Source organism: Apodemus sylvaticus, chromosome 14, assembly GCF_947179515.1.
Source record: "Apodemus sylvaticus chromosome 14, mApoSyl1.1, whole genome shotgun sequence".
Lineage (NCBI taxonomy): Eukaryota > Metazoa > Chordata > Mammalia > Rodentia > Muridae > Apodemus > Apodemus sylvaticus.
The window spans coordinates 36,819,410-36,842,137 of record NC_067485.1 but is presented as its reverse complement, the minus strand read 5'-3'; the positions used below and the strand labels follow the sequence as shown (position 1 = coordinate 36,842,137).

At 42.6% G+C, this 22,728-nt stretch overlaps 1 protein-coding gene across 3 annotated transcripts in view; it reads right to left on the bottom strand.

Annotated features, from left to right (window-relative positions):
• Positions 1-10,591: 10,591 nt before the first annotated feature.
• Positions 10,592-22,728, bottom strand: part of E2f3 (E2F transcription factor 3) — a 75,540-nt gene continuing 63,403 nt past the window's right edge. For all 3 annotated transcript variants that reach the window (XM_052156514.1, XM_052156515.1, XM_052156516.1), the window contains exons 4-7: positions 21,156-21,314; positions 17,626-17,740; positions 15,352-15,487; positions 10,592-14,126 (exon numbers count right to left, since the gene is read on the bottom strand). In XM_052156514.1, the coding sequence (XP_052012474.1) occupies positions 13,864-14,126; positions 15,352-15,487; positions 17,626-17,740; positions 21,156-21,314 (673 nt within the window). In that variant the 3' untranslated portion in view covers positions 10,592-13,863. The remainder of the gene's footprint in view (positions 14,127-15,351; positions 15,488-17,625; positions 17,741-21,155; positions 21,315-22,728) is intronic.

The following is a 22,728-nucleotide window of genomic DNA, read 5'->3' as shown; positions in this document are numbered from 1 at the left end:
ACTTTTTCCTCTTACAATTTTCCTCTTTCGCTCTCTGTTGTGTGTGAGCTGAGAGCATGGCTATACTTTAGCACACTTTAGAAACAGAGTGTGGAAGAGCGAGGCCAGGGGCCTGGAGAGATAGATGACTCAGTGATTAAGAGCACTCAGTGCCCTTGCAGTGGACGCAGGTTTTGGTTCCAAGCACCCACATGGTGGCTCACAGTTACTTGTGACTCCAGATCCAGGAGATCCAGCCCTCTCTTGTGGCTTTTACAGGCTGCTGCATATACCTGGTGCACATGAATTTATGCAAGCACACATAGGATAAATAAACAATTTTAAAAGTAGAGTACGGCAAGGAATCATTCAGAACACTTAAGTAAAATTAATAAACTGTGACATCTAGGCTACAGCTACGAAGCTGAGTCTTGGAAGGGTAGTGCTTTTGATGGGTGTGTCTGGGAGAACAGAGAGATTATAAAATGTAGCAGAAACTGTTGGACCAGGACTCTGAAGATGTAGCCCAGTGACTTGTCTAGCATACATAAGGCTCTGGGTGTGATCTGAGTCATGACACCAATATTATGATTATAAAAAGATAAAGGGGCATAGGAATATGTTCTATGGGGGTGTGGTGAGGTGTGGGGGGGAAGGGGATGTCTCGGATGGCACACAATGGCATAGCATAGAATAGAGCTTATTTAGGATGTAGGGAGGGGAGTTAAGACAGTAGTAGAGGCAGAGGGGAGAAAATAGAGAAGTAAAGGCTGGCCATGACCATGAGGAGAGTGGGGGGAAGGGAATGGAGGGGGGAGCAAGAGGGCAAGAGACAAGAGAGAGAGAGGCAAGAGTAAGAGAGGGAGGAGGGGGCAAGCAGCCCTGTTTATGGTGGGCCAGGCCTACCTGGCTGCTGCCAGGCAATTGTAGGGAGGAACATACCTGGCTGTTGCCAGATAACTGTCGGGTGAAGCTTAGACAGAATCCTAATACCCAGCACACGGGGTTGCGGGGGTGGAGTGGGGGTGGCCCAGAAGGCAGGGCTCATGATGGAATGAGCTCCTTGCTGGATGTAGAGTAGTTGTCTCTAACTCATGCCCTATGATTGTGTGATCCTTTTCAGTTGATATGGTTTTGTCAGTGTTGAAAAACTAGACAATGGTTTTGTTTTGTTTTGTTAGCTTACCTTTTTTTGGGGGGGGGGTTGTTTTTTTTGATTGACTTATTTAATGTATGTGAGTGCTCTACCTGCATGTATACCAGCATGCCAGAGGAGGGCATCAGATCACATTATAGATGGCTGTGAGCAGCTATGTGGTTGCTGGGAATTGAACTCAGGACCTCCAGAAGAGCAGCCGCTGAGCCGTCTCTCCAGCCCTAGCTTACCTTTTAAAAACTATCTTTATTTTCAGCTTTCCTCTATTATTTTAAAAAATTATTTGTATACACATATCTATGTGTGGGTATGTGTATGTGAATGTAGGTGCCAACAGAGGCCAGACCTGTTGAATCCCCCTGGAGTTGAAGTTACATGTGTGTCTGAAGGCTGACTGATATGGTTGTGGAAACCAAACTTAGGTCCTCGAAAAGCATCAAGTGCTCTTAATTTTGAGATGTCTCTGAAGACTCTATATTAACTTATGTAAACACCTGTGTTCCTGCACTTCTGTATTTATGATCTGAGGAAAGTCAGTCACTGTTGTTGATGTGGAGAAGAAAACACACCTCCTACCCTTCAGCTAGGAACTTTGCAGATTGCTCTTTCTAGCTCTATGAAGAATTGATTTGGAATTTTGATGGGGATTGCACTGAATCTGTAGATTGCTTTCAGCAAGATGGCCATTTTTACTATATTAATCCTGCCAATCCATGAGCATGGGAGATCTTTCTTTCCATCTTTTGAGATATTTTTCAACTTCTTTTTTTAGAGGGTTGAAGTTTTTGCCATACAGATCTTTCACTTGCTTGGTTAAAGTCACACCAAGGTATGTAATATTATTTGTGACTATTGTGACAGGTCATTTCCCTAATTTCTTTTTCAGCTTGTTCTTCTTTGAGTAGAAGAAGGCTACTGATTTGTTTGAGTTAATTTTATATCCAGCCACTTTGCTGAAATTGTTTATCAACTTTTGGAGTTCTCTGGTGAAATATTTGGGGTATACAATCATATCATCTGCAAATAGTGGTATTTTGACTTCTTCCTTTCCAATTTGTATACTCTTGACCTCCTTTTGTTGTCTAATTGATCTCGCAAGGACTTCAAGTACTATATTGAATAGATAGGGAGAGAGTGGGCAGCCTTGTTTGGTCCCTGATTTTAGTGGGATTGCTTCACGTTTCTCTCCATTTAGTTTGATGTTGGCTACCAGTCTGCAGTATGTTGCTTTCACTTTGTTTAGGTATGGGCCTTGGATTCCTGATCTCCCCAAGACTTTTATCATGAAGGGATGCTGAATTTTGTCAAAAGCTTTTTCAGCATCTAATGAAATGACCATGTGGTTTTTCTTTAGTTTGTTTATGTAGTGGATTACGTTGATGGATTTCCGTATATTGAACCATCCCTGCATCCCTGGAATGAAGCCTACTTGATCATGGTGAATTATTGTTTTGATGCATTCTTGGATTCGGTTGGCCAGAATTTTGTTGAGTATTTTTGCATCAATGTTCATAAGGGAAATTGGTCTAAAGTTCTCTTTCCCTGTTTGGTTTTTGTTTGGTTTAGGTATAAGCATTTTTGCAGCTTCATAGAATTAATTGGGTAGTGGTCCTTGTGTTTCTAGTTTGTGGAATAGTTAGAGTGTCAATATTAGCTCTTCTTTGAAGATCTGATAGTTCTCCACTGAACCCATCTGGTCCTGGGTTTTTTGTTTTTTGTTTTGTTGGAAACTACTAACAACTGCTTCTATTTCTTTAGGACTTATGGGACTATTTAGATGGTTTATCTGATCCTGTTTTAACATTGGCACATGGTATGAGTCTAGAAAATTGTCCATTTCATCCAGATTTTCCAGTTCTGTTGAGTATAAGCTCTTGTAGTAGGAACTGATGATTTTTTGTATTTCCCCAGTTTCTGTTGTTATGTCTCCCTTTTCATTTCTGATTTTTTAATTTGGGTAGTGCCTCTGTGCCCTCTGGTTAGTCTGGCTAAGTGTTTATCTATCTTGTTGATTTTTCTCAAAGAACCAGCTCCTGGTTTTGTTGATTCTTTGTATAGTTCTTTTTGTTTCTATTTGGTTGATTTCTGCCCTGAGTTTGATTATTTCCTGCCATCTGCTCCTTTTGGGTGCATTTGCTTTTGTTGTTGTTGTTGTTCTAGAGTTTCAGGTGTATTGTCAAGCTGCTAGTGTAAGCTCTCTCCATTTTCTTTTTGGAGGCACTTAGAGCTATGAGTTTTCCTCTTAGCACTATACTTATAATCCTTAGGTTTGGTCTTCTCATTGTGTCCTGGATTTCCTGGATGTTTTGGGTTACAAATTTTTTGCATTTTGCATTTTCTTTGACTGTTGAGTCAATGTTTTCTATGGTATCTTCAGCACTTGAGATTCTTTCTTCTATCTCTTGTATTCTGTTGCTGATGTTTGCATCTATGACTCCTTATTTCTTTCTAAGGTTTTCTATCTCCAGAGTTGTCTCACTTTGTGATTTCTTGTTTCTACTTTTCTACTTCCATTTTTGGATCCTGGATGGTTTTGTTCAGTTCCTTTGTGTGTGTCTGTGTGTGTGTGTGTGTGTTTTCTGTAATTCTTTAAGGGATTTTTGTGTTTCCTCTTTAAGGGCTTCTACCTGTTGACCCATGATCTCCTGTATTCTTTAAGGAATTTTTGTGTTTCCTCTTTAAGGGATTTTACCTGTTGACCAATGTTCTCCTGTATTTCTTTAAGGGAGTTATTTAAGTCCTTCTTGAAGCTCTCTATCAGCATCATGAGATAAGATTTTAAATCCAACTCTTGCTTTTCCATTGTGTTGGAGTATCTGGGATTTGCTGTTGTGGGAAAACTAGGTTCTGATGGTGCCATGTTGCCTTGGTTTCTGTTGGTAAAGATCTTGCATTTGCGTTTTGCCATCTAGTTATCGCTGGTATTAGCTGGTCTTGCTGTTTCTGACTGTGTCTATCTGTCCTGCAAGCCTGTGTTATCTGTACTCCTGGTATTCCCGTTCCCTGTGTGCACACAGGTATATGGGCACTCCTGGGAGGCTAGCTCTCATGTGCTCCCAGGCCTCTCCGCACTCCAAATGTCCTGAGTGCAGTTGGTTCTCTAGGAAGTATCAGAAGATGGTGTCTTCACTGTGGCTGACCTTGCAAGAGTCTCTTTCTTCTTCTTTTAATGACTTATTTTTACTTTATGTGCATTAGTGTTTTACTTGCAAGGATGAAGGTGTTGGATCCTGTAGAACTGGAGTTACAGACAGTTGTGAGTTGTCAAGTGGGTGCTGGGAATTGAACCCACATCCTCCAGAAGAGCAGTCAGTGTTCCTAACTGCGGAGACATCTCTCTAACTACAGGCATTTTCTCTGTTGCTAAGAGAGTAGACTTGGGTTAAATAAGAAAGGGAGCTGAAGGTGCTGGAGAGATGGTTCAATGTTTAACCGTAGTGGTTACTTTTCCAGAGGATCTGGGTTCAATTCCCTGCACCTACATGGTAGCTAACAGCCATCTATAACTCCATTTTCAGCGTCCTCTTGCCTCTGTGGGTATAGACATCCAGGCAAAAGCACTCATACACACAATTTAAAAGATAGCAATCTTTAAAAGAAAGAAAAATAGTTTAGCAAGCCAGAAGAAGAAAGGCAGTAAGCAGTATTCTCTCATTGTGTTTTTCTTTAGCTCCTGCCTCCAGGTTTCTGCCTTGAACTCCTGTCCTGGTTTCTGGCTGAGCTATAACCTTTATGAGTCAGTGTTCACTAAAGGAACGGAGCTAACAGAACTAGGTGGGTTGACTCACAGGATATGGTCTAGGTTGTCCATCAATGGCTACCTCACATGGCCAGTAGTTGCTCAGTCCATGAGGCTGGGTGTCTCAGCAGTCCCTATCTGGTGCTGAAGGCCTAGATGATTCCAGAGAGCTTCAGTATACTCTATGAGCTGGAAGAAGTTGATTGTGTAACATTGGTGAAGGAACGCTTCAGCCACAGGCTTGATAAACTCATCATCAAGAGTGAGAACAAGCAGGCAAAGAGCAAAAGGCTTCCTTCTTCCATGTCCCTTTGTCTGGGCTGCCACCAGAAAGTGGCAAGCACATTCAGAGTGGGTCTTCCTGCTTCAAAGAATCAAATCCGTCATGAGAATCCCTCCCTGGAGTGCCCAGCAGCTCATGTTTAAGATGATTTAGATACAGTCGACAACCTAGAGCAGCCAACCACAGAACTCTAAGCTGAAAGAAACCATTTCCTCTAAAAGCGGGGTTTGAGCAGCTTTACCACAGAAACAAAACACAATCCCGGACCTTTGGGCTTGCTGGCATTTTAGCCATTTGAGTTCTCTGCCCCAGTGATCCAAAAGCAGCTTTGGGAGGAGTCCTTGCTTCGCTTTTTCATCGTTTTTGTTTGATGGTTTCTTTCTTTCCTTTTTCTTTCTTTTTTTCTTTTTCTTTTTCTTTTTTTTTCCTATTTTTTTTGAGACACGGTTTCTCTGTATAGCCCTGGCTGTCCTGGAACTCCCTCTGTAGATCAGGGTTTGATGGTTTCTATGTGAAGATTTATGCATCTGTGGGGATGGAGCTCTCTTCTGATGGGCAGCCATTCCTTAAGGGCTCAGCCCCCAGCAAGCTTCTGCAACAGCAGTGTACCAGGACAGATCTTATGGGGAAACACAGTAAGGAGTAGTAAGCATGCCCACCACACCTGTAACCACACTAAAGAGAGGAAAGGGAGCATAGGAGAAGCGTGAAGTTAGAAGATCATAAGAGGAAAAGGAGGAGGAGGAGGGGGGGAAGAGAGAGAGAGAGAGAGAGAGAGAGAGAGAGAGAGAGAGAGAGAGAGAGAGAGAGAGAGAGAGAGAGAGGAGAGAGGGAGAGAGACACAGAGGCACAGAAAGAAGGACAGAGAGACAGAAAGTGAGAGAGAGACTGAGAGGAAGATGGGCAGAAAGAAGTTGTGGAGAAGCATAATTAAAGAAAATGCTAATAAATAAAAGGTGGTGGCGCACGCCTTTAATCCCAGCACCTGGGAGGCAGAGGCAGGCAGATTTCTGAGTTTGAGGCCAGCCTGGTCTACAGAGTGAGTTCCAGGACAGCCAGGGCTATATACAGAGAAACCCTGTCTCGAAAAAAAAACAAAACAACAACAAAAGCTATACAGAGAAACCTTGTCTCGAAAAAAACAAAACAAGAAAAGAAAAGGCAAGCAAAGCAAAGCAAAGAAAAGAAAAGAAGAAAAGGCAAGACAAAATTGTCTAGTCATGAGCCGGAGAGGTAGCTCAGTGGTGAAGAGCACTTGCTGGCTTCCAGCCCTTCCAGGAGACCCGAGTTCCGTTCCTAGCACCTACACTGGGTGACTCACAACTGCCTGGAACTTCATTCCAGGGAATTGATTCCCTTTTCTGGCCCCCACAGGCACTTTCACATACATGTGTACCTACACAGAGACACAAATCCATTATAAAACATAAAATATCTAATAAAAAATAAAATATAAACAAAATCGGATGAAAGGAATGGCAAAGATCTAAAAAATAAAGTGAAATCAATATTTAAAAATAGCAGTGGGAACAGAAAAATAGACATTGGAGGAACTTCTTTCTGGGCCCTTTTACTTTGCAATCTGTGAGGTCTGCATGGTGGGTGGTGCTGTGGACTTGAGATCTATCTGGTCAAGCATGCATCAGGGGGCCTCTTACAAATCCTTTACCACTGCACTGTCTTCCAGCCCCATAGTCAAGCAGCAGCCACTTCTGCCCCAGCAGAGGATCACCTGCTCCATCCAGTCCTCCCTCTCCAGAGCATGTGCACCCCGTGCGCGATGATGCAAATGCCCAAGTGAAGGAACACATTTCCGGTGTGCCAGAGAGGGAAACATGAAACAGTTCTGCACGTGATGGAGAGATGAAGAGCCTGCCTGGCTCAGTGCTTTCTAATTCCATTCAGAAAAGAAAAAAAAAATTACCCAATGGGATGCTACAGAATCCAGACATCTAGTAGACCTTGGGCTCAGAGCTCAGTGAACAGCCTTTCCTCTGTCCAATTCTTCCTCCATCTACAAGAACCTCTGGTTGGCTACCACCCAGGCTTTGCTGCAGGGTAGCCTCAGTTTTCCTGCCTTGTGATTATTTCTTATTTCCAGGTCTCCAGAGTAGCTCAGTCCAAACAAGTCTCATTGTCCCCTGGAGATGGCTCCCTGATGTAGCACTCCACAATCTTAAGAGCATCGCTATGACTGCCTTGTCCAATGCTAGCCTGCAACCAAAGCCAGGCCCACCATGTGCTCCTGTCTAGGACTTACAGCCTGACATTGTAAGCTGTCTGTACCCTTTAGGCTGATTTTGTGGACTTCCTGGCTGTGTCAGAAGATATGGATGGTTTCTTATCTTTCTCTCTGTTTAGCTGTCAGTCACCTGCTTCTTCCTTCCTCCCATCCGTGGATTACCACCACCTCTCCTTTCTTAGCTTGAGTCTTCTTACAATGTCACCTGGGGGAAAGTTCTAGAACACCATCTTACTCCAGGACTTGAGGCTTCATTGAATGCCACTCTTCTGGGTTCCAAGAGCTCAGTTCCTTTTTGCTGGCAGAAGAGATCAGTCTCCTAGAAAGCTGTAACTATAGAATTTCTGCTCACAGCACACAGTTTCAGTAGATTCTGGAAGCTATCCAAAGACATTTATTCAGATCTGACCTCAGACTGATTGATTCTAACTAGTCAGTATAGGAGTTTTTGTAGGTCATTGACAGATGACCTCATTAGTAATTTTCCTTATTGTGGTGCCTTGAGAAAGTGTAAACTGAGGTTTTATTTTGTCTTGCAGTTCAAGGGAATGTGGTCCACCGTGGAGGGACTGAATGGGGCTTTATATCCACTGGTTACCTCTGCAGTCAGAAAGAGTGGACAGGATGCGGCAGTACTCCCTAGGTCTATCACCAGTGACTCACTTCCTCCATCTTTTAAGGTTCCACAACATCAAGCTGGAGATGGCTCAGTTGGTAGGAGAACATATTACTCTTGTAGAGGTCCCATGTTCAGCTCCCAGCATCCTTCCAACAGCTTACAACTAACTGCCTGCAATTCCAGCTCCAGGGGAATCCAATGCCTCTGGCTTCCAAAGGCCTTCCTACTCACAACAAAACAAGAAAAGTAAAACTGAGATTCAGTTTTAAGGTTCCATAACCTACTAACGTAGTGACATGTTGGGAAACCAGCCAAGAGTCTAAGTGTTTAAGTTCATGAGCACACAGGGGACAAGTCCTATTCAAACCACATGGATTTACAACCGAATCTTGTTATTTTCTTCACATCAAGGTTGTAGTTGAGATACAGGATGAGGCTATCCTACCATGCAAAGGACCAGTTTGGTTTTGTAGAGTTTGAATTGTGCCTATCTGGGCAATCTTCTCCAAGAACTCCCACATTGAGACACACAGGCCTGAGACTGGGCACCGCCCCAAACCGCCCTTCACTCTGTAGAGCTTCTCAGTGACAGGATTGGATCCTTTGTGTTTGCTTCTGCCTCTAGCCATCTGCTCATCTACAAATGGCTTTAGAAAGGAAGGTGTGAAAAGATCCACATTTGCTTCTCTTAGTTAAAAGTTCCTTCTCTGCCAAGTAACTATACCTACCCTTCTCCAATTCCTATCAACTCTAGCATCTAGAACAGTACCTGGGATAAAACTATCACTTTCTGTTCATTCAAAGCATGACTGAACAACCAAGCTACTTATCCTGATGAGTTAATACAAATTTTCTTTTTATTCTATCTATTATCTTTTAAAAAAATACATTAACTTATTTTCATTTATTTATTATTTATGATGTGAGGGGGTCACAGGGCAACTTGCAGGAGTCAGTGTTCTCTTTCCATCTTGTGGTTCATAGGAATACAACTCATGTCATCAGACTTGGCACTAAATGCCTTTACCTGCTTAGCCTTTAAAGTCCTTATATGCTAATTCTAAATATTACTAAGGTCCAACTTTTCCTTACCATAGACACAATTCCTATACAATAACCGAGCATGGTTCTAAAATATTCACAGATCCTCATCTTCAGCCCATGTTTCTATATTACTCAACCCTATGTGATTGGTCTCAGATTTATCTGTCATTATAAACTTCTCAGCTGTTTTTGTGGATGAGAAATTCTTTAATTTGCCAGCTTTGTATCAGTAGACTGCTGAAAGAAAACACTATATCTTTGTTTTGTTATACTTCAGTCAATGGTTTGATTACAGACTTGACCTGCTGACCAAATACACAGGTTTCCTTGACTAGGACAGCAGCCATGTTGGATGACAGAAAAACCAGGTCCTAAGCTCTGGGTGAACATGACTCTACACAGAACAAAATGAAATGTAAAAAAATGTACACAAACGAGAACACACGACAGTCACATCCATGTTGAGAAACAGTAATACACAGGCAACAACAAAAAAGCAAAAGCAAAACAAAAAATTCTGAACTGATGACAGTGCCCCTTGGATATGGATATATATATATAACGATTTATTTAATTTATAAGTACACTGTAGCTGTCCTCAGTCATACCAGAAGAGGGCATCAGATCCCATTATAGATGGTTGTGAGCCACTATGCAGTTGCTGGGAATTGAACTCAGGACCTCTGAAGAGCACTGAGTACTCTTAACTGCTGAGCAATCTCTCCAGCCTATCCCTGGGTCTTTTTTTTTTTTTTTTTAAACAGTTTAAATGTGCAAAATCAGAACTTTCATTCATTGAAATGGACTAGCAGTTGTCACCAGCATTAAGTAGTAGGGAAAGGAAGTGGCTGTTTAGTTCATATAGGTTTCCTTGTGGGGTGATTAGCTACTTAGGAACCAGATAGATATGCCTGTGCACTGTGAACAAAATAAAGTCACTAATGATAAGCTTTGTTGTGTATTTTACTACATTAAGAAATAGTTCCTGGCATAACTACACTGTCCCAACTCTCTTCTCCCCCTCCTCCGCCATCCCATTTCTGAAAATAAGAAATTGCCTGGGTAAAGAGTAAAATCTTAATCACTAGAATGGTATATGGCCATACAAACATGAATCTGGTCTGTAAGTGCTAACATAGAAAAATATTCAAGACATATATAATGAAAGACTAAACACACTGTAGGCCTGGGCCATGCAGTGAGAGCCCATCTATAAAGGAAACCATGCTGTGAATGTTGATAGGGTGCTTGGCTAGCAGGCACAAGGGCCTGAGCTCAATCCCCAGCAACACATAAAAACAAACCAGGTATGGTAGCACCCCATGGGCCTATAATCTCAGCACTCAGGAGGTAGATGCAGAAGGATCTGGAATTCAAGGCCATGCTCCCCTACACAGCAACTTTGAGGCCAACCTTGAGTACAGAATATCCTGCCAAACAACAACAACAACAACAACAACAACAACAACAAAAACCCACCCCATCCCATGAGAACTTAACACTAAGAAAATCCATCCACAAGTCTGAACTCTTAAAAAAAAAATCATTTTATTGACCCTTTACCATACAAAATTTATTCAAATTACATCCATTTGAAGTGGTAAGATCACAGCTGGAACAGGTCACCCTGTAACAAATCTATTTACAAAATCCATCATAAAAGCTTTTGTTTGTTTGTTTGTCTATTTTTACATTATATTACATTATTTATTTATTTATTTTTCAAACTAGCATACAACACAAAGCTAAACTGATTAGTAGTTTGCCTACTCCCAGTGCTGGGAGAAACACTTCCTTTTTACAAAAGCATGTACCCCGTAGGAAAGACATTCCCACACCCTGCCAACTGCCACCCAACCTCCTCCGCAAGGCATCTTCCTCAGATCCCTTCTCTCACACACAACCTGTCATGCACACACTTGGATTCTTACTTCGTTTTTCCTGAAAGCTAAAGCTTTAAATACTGCGATTCTATTTACAGACAGAGCTACACGGACAACAAAAAGGCAAACAAACGACAAAAACAAAACACAAAAACCCAAGGCGACAGTCTTAAAAAATTACAAACCAGCTAGAAAATATTCTGGCAGTGTTTACAAATGAATTGCTATCTCGGTACAAAACTGGTAAATAATGGCGTTGTGAGCAGACTGTATCGACTTAAATAACACGGCTATGTACACAAACACACGCCTAACACTGTTTGACAGCTCATGTGTCGCCCTTTATACAGTTTTAATTCTGAGGCTCACGCCGTCTTCATTCGCACACGTGTAACTTTCAGCCATTCCGCATGTGAGCTTTTAGTAGCAGCAACTCAGTGGTACCAGGGAACCTGCATCTCAGGACTTGAAGTAACAAAAAATACTGTAGTACTCATCTACTTTGTGTGCCAGATACTACGAGCAAAGAAAATGCCTAAAATGCAAACAGAATATAGTATGGATGTCTCACACTACGTATGCCAGTTAAGCCCCTTAACTGGAAATAGTCTTATTATGCATGAAAGAACTCTTGAAGACTTATTAGTATTCCTTTCATTTCTTAAAACAATAAATACGGTATTACAATACGAATAGTTTCAACAAGAAAGGTCAACCAAACACACAACAACCTAGAGCCAGGTGAGTTCAGTCGTTAGACTTTGGGGAAAGAAACCCAGCCCTATGCAGAATTACACAAAGCCAGAAGCAGAGGCAGCTAACCAGATGAGAGAAACACAGGGCATGGGGGAAGCTTGGCATAAACGGTTTCCCATACAGGAAAAAACCCCACAGTGCATTTCCAGTAGGCACTTAACACGAAGCTCCCCCTCCCTCCTCCACCCCAGTGCTTTAGCTAGGACCACACGGATTATTCTGTACCAAGTCCAGAGTGTGTGAGGGGAGGAGGCCGGGGCTGGAGGCTGAAGAGAGAGGAAGATAGTCTGCACCTTTGATTTTTCTTCCCAAACATACACCACGCATACCCACACACAGAGTTTAAAGTGCCGGCGTCTTCTGTCTCCACCCCCCCACCACCACCACTTTGCATATTGTGGAAATCTATCTAGAGTAAACTGGCCAGGGTTCTTGTGGTTTAGTAAAAGGTTTTCCCAAGGGATATTTTCAACTCGATCAAATGTGTATGAGTTGAGTGCCTACTACGTGCCTCCCGGGCAGGCCAGGGCAGGCCAGGCACATAGTGTTTCAAACTGCTCAGCTGGAGGTTAGCTTTCATGACTAACTCATTTCCGCAGCCCTTAGCATCCAAGGAATGGATTTGAGGTACTATGCCATATTCAACACCAGGACAAGATGGCCGCAGCCACTCGCCAGTGGGAACGCTATTCTTGGAAGTAACTGGAAGGGTCCTTGCTGACACAAAGCCTCCAGTCTGGGACACCATTCCTGAGGAGTAACAAGGGAGTCGCCCTGGCAGTCTATCAGTGCATTTCCTGTCTCCTGACCTCCCTTAGTTCAAACTCGCCCACTCACAGTGGATGCGGTGAATGGGTTCTGGCTAGAACTAGGCCACCCCAGACACAGTGGGAGCTCCTCGTTCAACTTAAGGAAGTGTCCCTGATAGAATGCCACTCACACCATGGGATGTCTGTCTCCCTAGGGCCTCTCCACCTGACCGCATCCTGAGAAGTGGTCTCCCTGAGTGTGGCATTAGAGCCCTTTCCCCGGTCGCAGGGGCCCGGGAAGCCCAAGGATGGAGGGATCTGTGCCTGCTGCTCCATGGGACAGCTGTATCATCTGGCCCGAGCTCCTCACTGCGGGCCACTCGAGTCAGCGAGCTCCAGAGCTGGTCTCGCTCCAAGCTCCCCCTCCTGGGAAAGGAAGCAAGACAGAGGATGCTTCTTGCAGAGGGCGGTGGACCTTAGGTCACACAGGGTCAGATGCTTTTATCAGTAGAGGTGCTCTCCCTCTGCTAAAGGAATAGGAACTTGCAAAAATTGCTTTAAGGTAAACAATTCAATTGAAATAGTGATGGGTGCCACAGGAATGCTTCAATGGCAGCTAGAAAAATAAAAAATTCTAAACCAACCCACAAGGAACTCCTAAGTCGCAAGTAATCAACCGGAAACTCACAAATACGCAGGATGGGGGCAGAGGAAGTGGGGCATGGAGACAGGGAGATCCACAACAGCTTCAGCAGCAGAACTCTACCAGTCTCTGTATCTGCAATGAGTACTTGCAAACAAGTTCTTCATCCAAAAGGCTGTGGAGGCTCTTGCAGCCTCCTAGTGGGACACACGGCCCATAGCTTACACTGAATTATGAGAGTAATTTAAATATTCCTAAGAGCTGAAGAAATCCGTGTCATTCCTTTGCATGACTTCAAGCTTGCATTTGTGGCAGAATTCCATTCCATGTTAGCAGACTCACAAAGACATGCATTCTGCAGAGAAGGCACGGCTTGAACTGCTGTTCAGGGACAGGGCTGTCTCCAGTGGGCCAGGTGGCCGGACCCACTCAACAGCCCATCCGTTAGGCACAGCAAGCCAGTCCGCAAGGAAAGGAGAAAGGAGGGGGAGAAAAGGACAGGTGCCAGACACCTGATTGCACATCTTCTCACTTGCCGACTCGTTAGGAAGGTTTGGGAGCCTGGGACCAGGCCAGGCTTTCCCAAGGGAGCCTGCAACTGTGCGCTTAGAAAAAAAAAAAATTAATTCATCAAAATGTCAGCTTTGTTCTGAAGTTTACTTCATGATACTCTTGGAGGAAGAAGGTAGGAAGGGACAACACTGCAATACACGTTCTGATTCCGTGATAAAAAAATATTGGTTTATAAGGACAGTTTGTACAAAGCCCAATCAACTACACATGAAGTCCTCCACCAGGGGCAGCTTTTCCAAATCATAGGCATCGAAGAGATCGCTGATGCCCTCTTCCTCTCCCAGGCTCAGCAGATAGTCCTCCTGGAGCAGGGGAGGCAGTAAGTTCACAAAAGGTCCTTCAAGGTTGGAAGGAATTTGGTCCTCAGTCTGCTGTAAAAGGTTGGCTGGGGAGGCCAGAGGAGAGAGGTTTGCTGTAGAAACCGAGCAGTCACTATGTCCTGAGTTGTTAGAGGCCAAGTCTGTAAGGGGGCGGAGGTGGGGGGTGGGGGGGAGAGCCAAAGTTAGGAGAAAGCAACCAACCATCCAACCAACTAACCAACCAACCAACGAACCAACCAACCAACCAACCAACCTAGTTTTTTTGGAAGAATGTGTGTGCTGCTGCCCCTCAGCTCAATGGGGCTACTTGAGGACACAGATCACCATTAGGCTAACAGGCATGAAGAGTGACATCACTTCGTTTTGTTCTAGTCTATTCCTAAGTCTTATTATTATTATTTTTTTTTTTTTGAGAAAGGTTTTCTGTATCTTTAAATCCAAGTAGAAGCTCCCAAGAGCTTTTCCTTAGTGGGAGGAAAGGAGAAGTGAGCTACTTCCCTGCCATTTTCTGATCACATACATCACTGCCTGGGAGAGGAAGATGAGGTCAGCCTCTGACCAAGGCTTGTCTTTTCAATTCCGTACCTAATGACTTCAGAAGCATCATCCAAGATGTCTAGTCAAGCATGGCTGATACCCAAGACTGTCTACAGTCATTGTCCAGTATGCCAAGAAAACAGTTTTCTGCTTTCAAGGGTCTTCATCAGGGGTCAGGGGCCATTTGTAGCAAGATCACTATTTTAGTCTACAGATTGATAATAATGCCTCAGAAAACTATTCTGATAACATTAACAGGTACAGGTAGGTCATCCCATGTGGATACTCAGGATCCAGCAGCAAGTTCAGAATGGAGTTGGATCCACTTTCCTGACTGGTACAGGACAAGCCTGTCACCCTCTCACACCAGGCCTTTAACATGGAATGATGGAGCAGCTAGAGTCACCAGTACATTCCAGACCCACTTGCAGGCACTCACCCTGTGAACCGGTCCTGCCCAGCACTTCAGTTACTCTGGCAAGTTTGATGGGCTACACATGACTCCTACCAGTAATGACATCAGTCTACTGGACCCAAGCATTTTGTTAAGACAAATGGTCCTGAAGGAAGATCCATTTTTTTTCTTTTTTTTTTTTTTTTTTTTTTTTTTTTTTAGTTTTTTGGATTTGTTTTTTTTCAAGACAGGGCCTTGTAGCCCTGGCTGTCCTTGAACTCACTCTGTAGACCAGGCTCGCCTCAAACTCAGAAATTCGCCTGTCTCTGCCTCCCAGATGCTGGGATTACAGGTGTGCGCCACCACCGCCCGGCTGGAAGATCCTTTTCGAGGCCTTCCTTTTTAAAGTTTTTCATAGTGAAATCCTTGCTTACCTTTGGAAGTGGGCTTAGGGATATTCCCATTGTGGTCTTGGTTATTTGTTTTCATGGGCCTATGTGTTTCCGTCTCTTCTGGACACAAGTAAACCTCAATGGGCCCTTGGGTACTTGCCAAATGGATTTGTAGGCTCTAGAAACAAGAAAGAGATCAAGTTCACTTAGAAATGAAAACCAAAGCACATCTTACTTGAAACTGAAGTGGAAGGTGATGCTTGTCGCTCACTTTGCTGCCCCATTCTTTGTCTGTCAGTACTGACACTCTCCCAGAGCAGGGGACAGCAAACAACCACTGTCTGAAGGCCAAATCCAAGCCACCATCCAGCTTTGTAAATAGGGTTTCATTGGGACAGAGAGTTTGTGGCCATTCTCGTTCTGCTTATATTGCCTCTGGCTCTTGTCATATTACATAGTAACATGTAGTAGCGTTTATTAGTTGAGTAATCTAAACCGAAACTATGCTACTTACAAAACCAAAGACAATTACAACCTGGAGCTTTAGCAAGTTTGTTGATTCTTGCTAGAGAAATAATTTCTTGGGGGTCGGGTGTCCCTGTCTTCTTTAGCTGCATTATTTTCCTACAAATTATTTAAAGGTCTGTTAAATGTTCCAAGCAATGCATTTCCATTATCTTCTCATAGTAAGATTTTCTAATATTAAACTCTAATAACCAATTTATAAACAGTATTTTAGAATGCCAGGAGCTTTAGTGAGTAAAAGGATAAATAAAGCATATTGATTTTTTAAAAATTTGCTTGTTTATTTTTGATACAGGGTTTTGCAGTATAGCCCTGGCTTTCCTGGAACTCACTCTGTAGAGAAGGTTGGGCTTGAACTCAGAGACTCACTTGTCCCTTCCTCCCAAGTGCTGGGTTCAAAGGTGTGTGTCAACACCGCCTAGCACATTTTTAAAAAATATTTTTATTTATTTATTTTAAAATAATTGGATTGCAAGTGGATTTTTAAAAAATTATTCATTTATTTCCATGTGTACTTGTGCTTTGCCTGAATGTATCCTTATGCATCAGCATGTATGCCTGCTGGTGCTGGGAGAGGCGGAGGATCCTCTGAGAATGGAATCACAGGTGTTGTGAGTTGCTGTATGGCTGCTGGGAATCACCCGGGGCCTCTGGAGGAGCAGCCCACTGCTCTCAACCACTAAGCCATCTCTCCAGCCCAAGACTTATTTTAATTTTAGTACTTTTCTTTTCTTAAATTACTCGTATTTTATGTGTTTTTGTGTTTCCCCTGTGTGTATGTCTTTACACCATGTGCATGCCGAGATACCTGACAAGCTATTACAGATGGTTGTAAGCTGATGAACTGGTTGCTGGGAATTGAACCAGGGTCCTTTCGCAGAGCAACAAATGTTCTTAACCACTAAGCCATCTCTCTGGCACATTACTTAAAGGTATGTTTTTATGTCTATGTGAATATAGCTTTCTGTGTATGACTGGTTGCCAGAGGCCCAGAGGGCACTGCATCTTCTGAAGCCGGAGTTATACATCTTTATGAGCTGCTCTACGTGAATGCTGGGAATGAAACTTGGGTCTTCTGGAACAGGGGCTAGTGCTATAACCACTGAGCCATCTCTCCAGCTTGCTCAGTACACTAATATTTAGAGACCCTTCTCATCTAGGTCATACTGTAATTGTATAAGGAAAGAAATTTACCTTGTAAATTTAATAGTTTTAATATTTTAGGTATTATCTTTTAATATTCTAGGTATTTTCTTTTCACTTTAGTTGTTTTATCTTATAATTACAGCCTATAATTTCATCAAAGTACACCTGAAAGCAATTATGAGAATGCCTGTCCTACTTTCTTACAATATTCTTGGCTATTGATTACCCCAAGGTCCCATTTAATTTTCTCAAAGTAAACATGCTACAAATGATTTTTTAAGAATTCTTAAAATGTGCTAGGTCAGAGAGCTACTTCTAAAATCCATGGCAGGGACGTCCATACACAAGGCAATCAACCTAAAATTTCTCAAGTGACTCAAACTGATCCCAACCACCAGATAACCAACTGTGGAAAAGGAAAGTTTAAGAGATACAGGGCACCAATGCCTGCTGTGACCTGGACACCCTTCTAAATCGAAAGCAGACATTTTGGGCATTTAATAAGCAGAGAACTTTTGAACCCCTTTAACCTTAGGTTAAGATAAATGGGAAAGAATTAACAAGTTCTTGGGAGGGATCAACGATTCTTCAGGTCAGATATTCTGGAAAGTTCTTTGCAGATGGACCGCGCCGCTGTCTCCTTACCTCTATTGAATCAGGCACTTCAAGTCTTGTTTCTGGAGGGGCTTTCACAACTATAACAGTTTGGTCTTTAAGGCCACTAATTTTTCGAATATCTTGGTATGTAACATAAGCTAACGTACTAAGCGTTAAGGAAATCTTCTATCTAGTTGCCACAGACATAGGTAACATGAAAACAACATAGTAGACAGAAAATTACCCATGGTTTCACGATTTAAAAGAATAGGTGTCAGATCAATGGATTCCTCGTGGCCCTTCCTTTCTGGCTGATGCTTAAGACTAAAATAAATCTACACTTTATCTTGCCAGTCTTGTGTACTGGTATTCCATGAACTCCAGTGAAGTGCTCTGTCAATCAAAGTGATTGACAGATGGTCGTAATTTGCAGTGGGGTGGGGGAGGTAAGATTTGCTAATTAACATTTGAGATGGCAGCTACTTCTGCTTGCTATTAGCCAGCGTCAGCAGTCACCAAATGAATGGTTAAAGAGCAAATACTTCGTGGGAAGGATGGAGTCTACCTCTCTGTAGGGCAGACAACCTGTTTACTCGAGTGCACCTGGGTTGGTGTGATTACATACTGCCTAGAGATCAGAGCATCATTATTTCTGTTAGAAAAATCACCCTTGTTATTATTATCACTAGAACATTTCAGGTTTCCCAAGGAGGTGGGAGCAGCTCCCAGGTGCTCCGCAACTGAATGAATTTAAGATACAAAGACTCAGCTAAAAAGAATAAATTACCATCTCACGACTCTCTGTAGTCACGTCCAAGTACTGAACAATTCCTGTACTTGTCCTGGAAGGTAAGCCTAAAAGGATATCATGAGAGAGTATGCTGCTTACAGTGGACAAACGCACTCACAAAATCTTGGAGAAAGACATTTAGCAGTAGAGACAACAGGCTCAAGGCTTTCTCTTGATAATTGGCAAGGAGGAACACATTTGATATGTGTTCCTAGTCACATGTGTTTCTAGTCAACTTTTAAAAAATTTCTTCTTAGTGTGTGTGTGTGTGTGTATGTGTGTGTATGTGTGTATGCACACATGTGTGCACGAGCGAATGAATACATGTGGGTATGCATCATGGCAAGTGTGCTAGCCAGCTAACAACTTTTAGAAGTCAGGTTCTCTCCTTCCACCATGGGTTCCATAGATCAAACTCAGGCCACCAGTCAAGCCTGGGCAGCAAGAAGCACTTTGACTCACTGAGAGCCATCTTGCCAGCTCTTTAGCAAGCTTAAATAAATAAAAAACAAAACTAAACTTAATTTTTTAAAGTGGATGAGTATTTTGACTGCATAAGTATATGCACCATGTGCATGCCTGGTGCCTGAAGAGGTCAGAACTCCTCTGTTTATTTATTTTTGGTTTGTTTTTTGAAACATGGGGTCTCCCTATGTAGCTTTGGCTGGCCTGGGACTTACTATGTTGACCAGGCTGGCCTCAAATGTAAGAGATCTGCCTGCCACATTCTGACTGAGCTTAAAGGTATATGAACGAATGAATGAACTCACATACACTGGTGTTTACCTGTACTGGACTCTCTTCTCCAAATATCAGCACTTGAAGAGGGGGTCAGTGTGATGCCCTTGGAAGATTCTAGGCTTTCAGCCAACACTTAGCCCACCAAAGAAGCCAATGGGAGCCTTTCTGGCACAGTGGATAGTTGTTTTCTGTTTGTTTGTTTGTTTGTTGTTAGAGAATACTATATAAACTGATAACCAGGATTTGAACCTTGAGCCCACTGTCATAAAGCTATGTGACAAGAGCTTACTAGACTAAAACTCACCTACAATTACTCAACAAGCTGCAGGAAGCAGAATTTCAACACAATTGTTGAACAAGCTGTACCAGCAGCCTGGGAACTGAGTAGAGGACTGAGATAAATTTCATAAATCCATCTTCTAAGTTACAAACCTAAAAGTGCTCCCTCTGAAATCTGTTTCTTGGTTAGTGGTTTCAAGAAAACTTTTTGTTTTTTTTTTTGCTTTTGTTTGTTTGTTTTTGTACCAAAAATCCCAGAAAAAGTCAATAGGAATGACAGCACTGTAAGCCCCATGTTAAGATAGCTGTCAATCATTTGTAACCACACAGCTTTTCCAAAATAGAGCTCCAATTCAACAATGAACTAAAAAGCCCCATTGTTGATTTCTTTCTATAAAAACAAACAAACAAACAAACAAACAAACAAAAACCAAACCTAGTATCTAGTATCTAGCTATCTATTTAGTATGTGAATGGGTGGGTATGTGTGCCACAGTGCGTGTCTCAGTATGAGTTTTGAGGTCAGGAAAACTTGTAGGAGTCACTTCTCTCCTTCTACCAGGGGGTCCCAGGGACCAGACTCAGGTATTTATGCTTGGAGGCAAGCACCTTTACCTACTGAGCCCCCTACTATTCATTTATGTATTGAGAGACAAAGTCTCATTGTGTAGCCTGAGCTGGCCTGAACCGGCTATCCAGATCAGGTTGGCCTCAAATTTACAAAGGTCTGTCTGCCTCTGTCTCCACAAAGCCAGGATTGCTGCGGTGCACCACCACACAAGGCTCTTGCTATTCTTAAGATTGTCTATTTTTAGACAATGTGGACAGGACATATTCACTATGTAGCTGTAGCTAGTCTGGAACTCATGTAGGCAGGGCAGGTCTGGAACTCTACCTGCCTCCCGGACACTGGCATTAAAGGCACATACCACCACATCTTGCTTTTTCTTTCTTTAAAGAAAAGATTTCCGGGTTGGCCACAAACTCCCTAGGCAGATACAGATGACCCTGAACTCTTGATCTTTTTGTTGTGTTTGAGACAGGTGCTCATGTACCCTGGAGTAGCTTTAAACTTTATGGTGCCCAGGAGGGCTTGGAACCCCTGATAATTCTGTATTTATCTATCACAAATGTACTACACCACACCTGACTTCAAAAAGTATAATTTCTCCTTTATTTTTTTCCTTGAGAAAGGGCCTTGCAGTCTTAGCCTGGTGGCTGTGCACTCAGGACTCAGTTTCCCTGCTGCCTGGATTACAGGCAGGCCCAGTATATCCAGATACAGTTTATTTTCCTATCTTCAACTGTAGCCCAATCAGAGAGACTCGGCAAATTCCAACTGCTACCAAAAAAAAAAAAAAAAAAAAAAAAAAAAAAAGAAAAAACCTAAATGAAAATAGGGGTCGAAAACCCCAATACTGACAGCTAACCCACACCAGAACTCTGGGAAGCCAGGGCCAACTCTGCTGAATGCTGTCATCGATACTGACATCGACACCTTAGGACATCTGTGTTCTTATGATGTGAGTGTATTCGTAAGTTCCAACTATACATACTATGCTTTAAAAACAGTTCTCACCTGGCTATCAACGGTGATGATACCACATAGTCTAAAAGTATATTATTACACACACACACACACACACACACACACACTGCTAATTTGCATGATACCAGAGTAACATCTATCTACCTCGTGACTAAGTTAGTCTGTCAGCTCTGGAAACAGAACAGTAGGCGCTAACCAGCACGAGCAGACAAAGGATATCTTTGATTCTCTGAATCCTCGGTTAACAGTTTGAGGTCCAGGGTACAGCTTTGGATCAGTTCATCTAACTTCTTCTCTTCCTGACTGAGCTCGGTCACTTCTTTGGACAGGCCTTGACACTGGGCCAGCATGCCCCCATCCTCCGACAGACTGCAGCCCCTAGAACCCAAACACAGATTATGGCACTTTAGAGGAGCTAAAGGGTGGGGGTTGGGGAGAAATAATCAGTCCTGGGGTCAATAATCTCCCCCACCCACATCACATTTGTTAGCCAAGTGTCAAGAGGAGAGCTTTACAAATACAGTTTTCATAAATACAGTCATGTATTTTTTACACATCACAGAAGTCAGGTGAAAAGTTATTTTCAGGGTCTTTCCTAAAAAAAAAAAAAAAAAAAAAAAAAAAGTCTAATTGTTCAGAGTCTCACATTCTGAGGGGGGAAAAAAAGGAAAAAAAAAAAATCAGCCACCTGGTCCTCTCTCCCCCATCACCTAATGCATCCCCGGGGGCAAACGGAACAGGTGTGCTAGGCATCTGCTAGAAGAAAGACCAGTAGTTAATGGGTTTCTCTAAGGCACAGGTCAAAGTGAGTCCCTCAGCTGTCGACAATTCCAAAACACACAGTTACTAGCTCAATTTTAGGTAGAAATCCACTCAATTTTTTTCAACATTGGGGACTGGACTCCGTCTAACCCTGTCTTAGCCCTTGAACTGTATTTATACATTTTTTTCACTTATCCCGAGTGTGTGGATATTCCATGCCGTGCTGGGAGTCCAGAGGCCAAAGGACAGCTGCGTCTCTCCTTCTACCTTAATGCAGGCTTCAGGATTGAATCTAGGTCATCAGGATTTTGAGATAAACCTTTTGCTGGCTGAGCCACCTTGCCAGACCTTAAATTAGATATACATATATATATATATTTTTCCAAAACATCTCCTATCCAGTTTTGGCTCTTTTAATATGATTTAATAGTTCAGTGCTGTGCTTATAAAATGCCTGGCTCTGTCCATGATTCAAAAATGACATTATCATGCAGAATTAGACACATTAGTGCACACATCTCTGCGGGAAAAACCCAGACATTGAGGCCTTGCCTTCATTGATGGAGAAACCATGTTAACCTATTAGAACTAGGAATCTACTTCATGACTATATTTGTTCATACTCATCCACAGATGACCAAGATTCAGTATGTGTGCATCTGCAGATCACACATATGCACATACATTATGTGTGACTGGCTAAAAGCCTCCTTCTCAGTCTATAACTAGTGAGGGTCTACTGAATTCCATGATCTTCTTGATTTATGCTAATCAAATACAGACCCATCAGTATCTGAACAGAAAGCCTCTGTGCTAAGACTTATTTATTTATTTACTTATCTATCTATCTATCTATCTATCTATCTATGGTTGCACATTTCCTGGGCTGACCTCAAACTCCATATGCATTGGAAGATGACCTTGAACTTCTGACTGGGGCTGTTCAATACCACACTCAGTATACACGGCACTGGGGACTGATGCCTGGACTCCAAGTCGTCTAGGCAAGCACTCTATTTACTAAGCTCAA